General features: G+C 52.9%; 1 protein-coding gene across 1 annotated transcript in view; it reads right to left on the reverse strand.

Annotated features, from left to right (window-relative positions):
• SEC16B (SEC16 homolog B (S. cerevisiae)) overlaps positions 1-3,817 on the reverse strand; it is a 42,195-nt gene that overhangs the window by 29,686 nt on the left and 8,692 nt on the right. The window contains exons 2-5 of the mRNA XM_012646524.1: positions 3,286-3,427; positions 2,474-2,625; positions 2,078-2,139; positions 533-702 (exon numbers count right to left, since the gene is read on the reverse strand). Coding sequence (XP_012501978.1) covers positions 533-702; positions 2,078-2,139; positions 2,474-2,625; positions 3,286-3,427 — 526 coding nt within the window. The remainder of the gene's footprint in view (positions 1-532; positions 703-2,077; positions 2,140-2,473; positions 2,626-3,285; positions 3,428-3,817) is intronic.

Genomic DNA, 3,817 nt, shown 5'->3' on the forward strand with positions numbered 1-3,817 from the left:
GTCTGCCGTCTTCACAAGCAGGCCAGTCACGCAAGCACAAGGCAGTGCTTCCTTGGATTGCTCTACTTCAAACTTCAGCAACACCACCTTGGTTAAATTCTGCCCATCAGGAGCCACCAAGATTACCAGAAAGAGTCACAATTTCACAGGTGTATTATCTGGCTGGTACAGGGACCCAGGAACCGTACAATAACCCCAAGCCAGGGGAGAAGAGCATCGGCGGAAAGGTTCACATTAGCAAACTGGCACCAACATTTGAGCAATCTCTCCCCTTGGGGAAATCCGATGCTTCTTTGCTGGCTAGCTAGATATTTATTTATCTATCTACCTACCTATTTATTTATTGATGGGGTCTTGCTACGTTGACCAGGCTGGTCTCAAACTCCTGGGCTCAAGCAGTTCTCCTGCCTCAGCCTCCTGAGTATCTGAGACTACAGGCATGCACCACCATGCCCGGCTAATACTGCTTTTCATAATCATGTCATAAACCAAATCTCATCTATCCCGTGAAGACTTAAAATTTCAGTCCGGCCCGCATCTGCTTGCCCACGAAAGCAGACACTTACCCCATTTTGGCGACAAAGGAGAACCAAGAGTTGCCACAGTAGAGCAGAGTCTCTGCTCCCCAGCGTCTCAGATTTGCGGCTCTGAGCTGCTTTCTGCTGGCAAAACATCATGACATCCACCTTGTGTACATCCTCCCTACGGAAAAGCACCAGGGAGCAAAGACTGAGCGGGCAGCTCAGTCCCCTGTTCGGGACGCCGGGCTCCTCCCACAGAGAGCGGGTGCTGGCCGGGCGGGGGTGAGACAGGCGCGGACGGCCGGGCTGGGTTGTAAGTCTGCAGCTACAGGATAGTTATTTCCTTGTGGAACAGGAGGGGACTTCAGAGATTCTCTCGTACACCCCCTCCACTTTACAGATGAGGAAATCGAGGCCCAGAGACCTGAAGTCACTGCGTGGGACAGCAGGCGAGAGCACAGACTTTGGAGTCCGACCACCTGGGTCTGAGTCCGAGCCTGCCGTGTCTCAGTGAGGCCAGTTCCTCACCGCCTCTGAGCCTCAGCTCTTCCCCTGAAATAGGGGCAACAAAAGAACCCACCTCCATGCAAAGAGGAATTAGCACATCGTGGCATATATTAAGTGCTCGATAAACTGGCAATGCTTTTTGCTTGAGATCATCCAATAAAAACAAAGCCAAGTGGGGGCCCACACCCCAATGCCCAGCTCAGCTCTCTATCCCACACCTGTGTACCTGCGTGTAAGGAATAGAGACCATGCTCATTCTTACGTGAAAAAGCTGCCCGTTGCCACATGGGGACTTTCTCGGAGGGGGAGCTTCATGATGAGAACACGTGTGTAGAGCAGCGATAATATTTAAAAGGTTTGCACGTGTATAACATCACGTGAGACCCACAGCCAAGCCCGGAGTAGAGTAAGTGGCTGTTATACCTCTTCTCGGAGGGAAAACTAGGCTCAGAGAGGGCTAAACGACCTGTCCACCATGGTGCCACTGGTCAGTAGGATGCCTGGGCCTGGGACCCAGGTCCTCTGTCCCCTGGCCAGGCCTCCTCTCAGCAAAAGTGCCCTGAAGGTCGGAAGTACGACCAGGAATTTAAAAGCAGTTCCGGATAAGTCCTGCAGAGGGCAGACGAGCACGCTGTTGAGTAACTCGAACACCGCAATGTTATTTCTCTGCAGAAAAAAGCCACTGTTGCAAGAATTTTTTCCACTATGATCCACTTGTCTGTGAATTCCCAGGCTGTGCTCCACGTACCTACTAATATCTATCAAGTGCACAGAGCACTCAAAGTTGCTACCACGTAACCTCTGCAAAATGGAACTCATTTTAAACCTCTAAACTGTTAGCTAATTTTTCTTTCTGTCCTTCGACTATTGGATGCCTTGACAAAATGGCTCAGGGCAAATTTGGTTCTATCTTGCAGCCCAGAGAATTCTGCTCCAACAAGGACAGACATTTTCTTCCACCGAAACAAAGAACAAATCCCCCCAAAATGCTGATCTGGGCAAGAGGATGTTCTAGGTTTCAAAAGCCCGTGCTCACACCTCTTGTTTACCTGATCAGGGGTCCTGAGAAAATCCTCATCTCCTCTTGCTCTTCCGAATCATTAAGAATAATCTGGAACAAAAAATTAGATTTGGTCTTTAAGACAATGGCCCGTTCAATCGAGTCCAGCATCAGACCCCTGGGCCGAGGTCCTAGGACGTGGCCTTGTGGAGGGAGCAGGACGAGAGTGACTCATCTTGCTAAGAGGAACCACTAGCCTCTCGGGAAAACGAGTCTAGCATCACTTCCTTCGGAGCAGAGCACCATCCGGTCCCGCGCCTCCCCCAGTCCAGGAGGCGGACGGCCCAGTCCCCGCAAGAGCACCCCATCCTGGAGACGCTGGGGCTCGGGCAAAGGGAAGCAGGTGAGCGAGGGAGGAAGAGCAGGCGCACGGGAGCCTGTTTACCTCCACGCTGCGCAGGTCAACAAGCGCCACCTGCCCGTCAGCCGGCGAGCTGGGAACCACGCACACCAGCTGACCTCCTGCTCCGAAACTCACAGGCACGTGAGGGACATAGAACTTCATGGGTGCTTTGGGCCCCGCTGCGGAGACATCCTCTGACCAACAGACACAGAGGGACACTGTTAGCGTTACTTCCGCTGTTTTCCTTTAGTTTAGAAATACGCCGCAGACATCCTTCTGCCCAAATTCCACCTTGGGACCGAGATAAGGTTCTGAGTGGGCTCCACGGTCAGAAGCAGCCCGTGCTCCACGCTCCAGCGGGACGGAAGCATCTGAGAATGCGTCAGAACCTAACGCCTGGGTCCGATGGCTCGGTCCGAGTGATAATGCACCCAGCCCAGGCTCTCGGTGTCAGCGAGAGGCCAAGGAGTCTCCGGCTCCTGTAGCCTCTACACTCACAACACGTCCAGACAAAGCAGTTACGCTCTGTGTCCTACTTCGCTTTTCCTAATTCTCTCTGGTCTTTACTTTCTTCACCTGCTGCTTACAAGCACCTCTGAGCGCCTCCTCTCCCAGCCTGCTGATGGCTGGGGGCCGCGTTCCCTTCCAAGAACCAGCTGTGAGGATTCTCCATTACAAGCAAAAAGGTAGGAAACAGCCAGAACTGGCCTCTCCACCTAGGAGACCTACACAGGCAAGTCAGGCAAACAGTGACCCGTTCTTGGAGACACAGGGTAAGGAGACTTTCCCAGGGACGGGCCGCCGGGCCTGCCTCACCAGACTCAGCCGACTCCTGTGATCATTTTAGTACCCACCGGCCGGAATGGGGCTCCAAGCTGCCGAAGCCACAGAATCATACTGCTCAGCGTCTGCCATGTACTGGCTGAGCTCATAGCTGCTGGAGCTGAGGCCAGACTCGTGCTGCCGGAGGAGGCTGGACTCGCCGGTCAACAGTGGCTGAAAGTCGAAAACAAGGCAGACACGTGGGAGTGAGTTTCAGAGGGCTGGTCCTTCAAGAAACAAAATTCAAACTTCCCAATACGTAGCGTGAACGTGGATGTGTTGAAAGGAGAAGAAGGAATAGTTTAGTTGACAGGTGTTTGCCAAGGGATGTATCATGGCCCCGTGGAGAGTGCAGGCCCTAGGGTTGGGGGCCTTGGCTTCAAACCTTGGCTCTGTCTAATAAGCAGCTGCTGTGACCTTGGACAAGTGACTCAGGCTCCCTGAGCTCAACACCCTCATCACATCTGCCCTATACACTTCAAGTACTTACGTATTCACTCACCAACTATTTAATGAGCACCTATTATGCTCCAGGGGCTGAGTTTTCCTTTGGGATGCAGGTGT

This window comes from Propithecus coquereli, unplaced genomic scaffold (genome assembly GCF_000956105.1).
Source record: "Propithecus coquereli isolate 6110/MARCELLA unplaced genomic scaffold, Pcoq_1.0 Scaffold246, whole genome shotgun sequence".
NCBI lineage: Eukaryota > Metazoa > Chordata > Mammalia > Primates > Indriidae > Propithecus > Propithecus coquereli.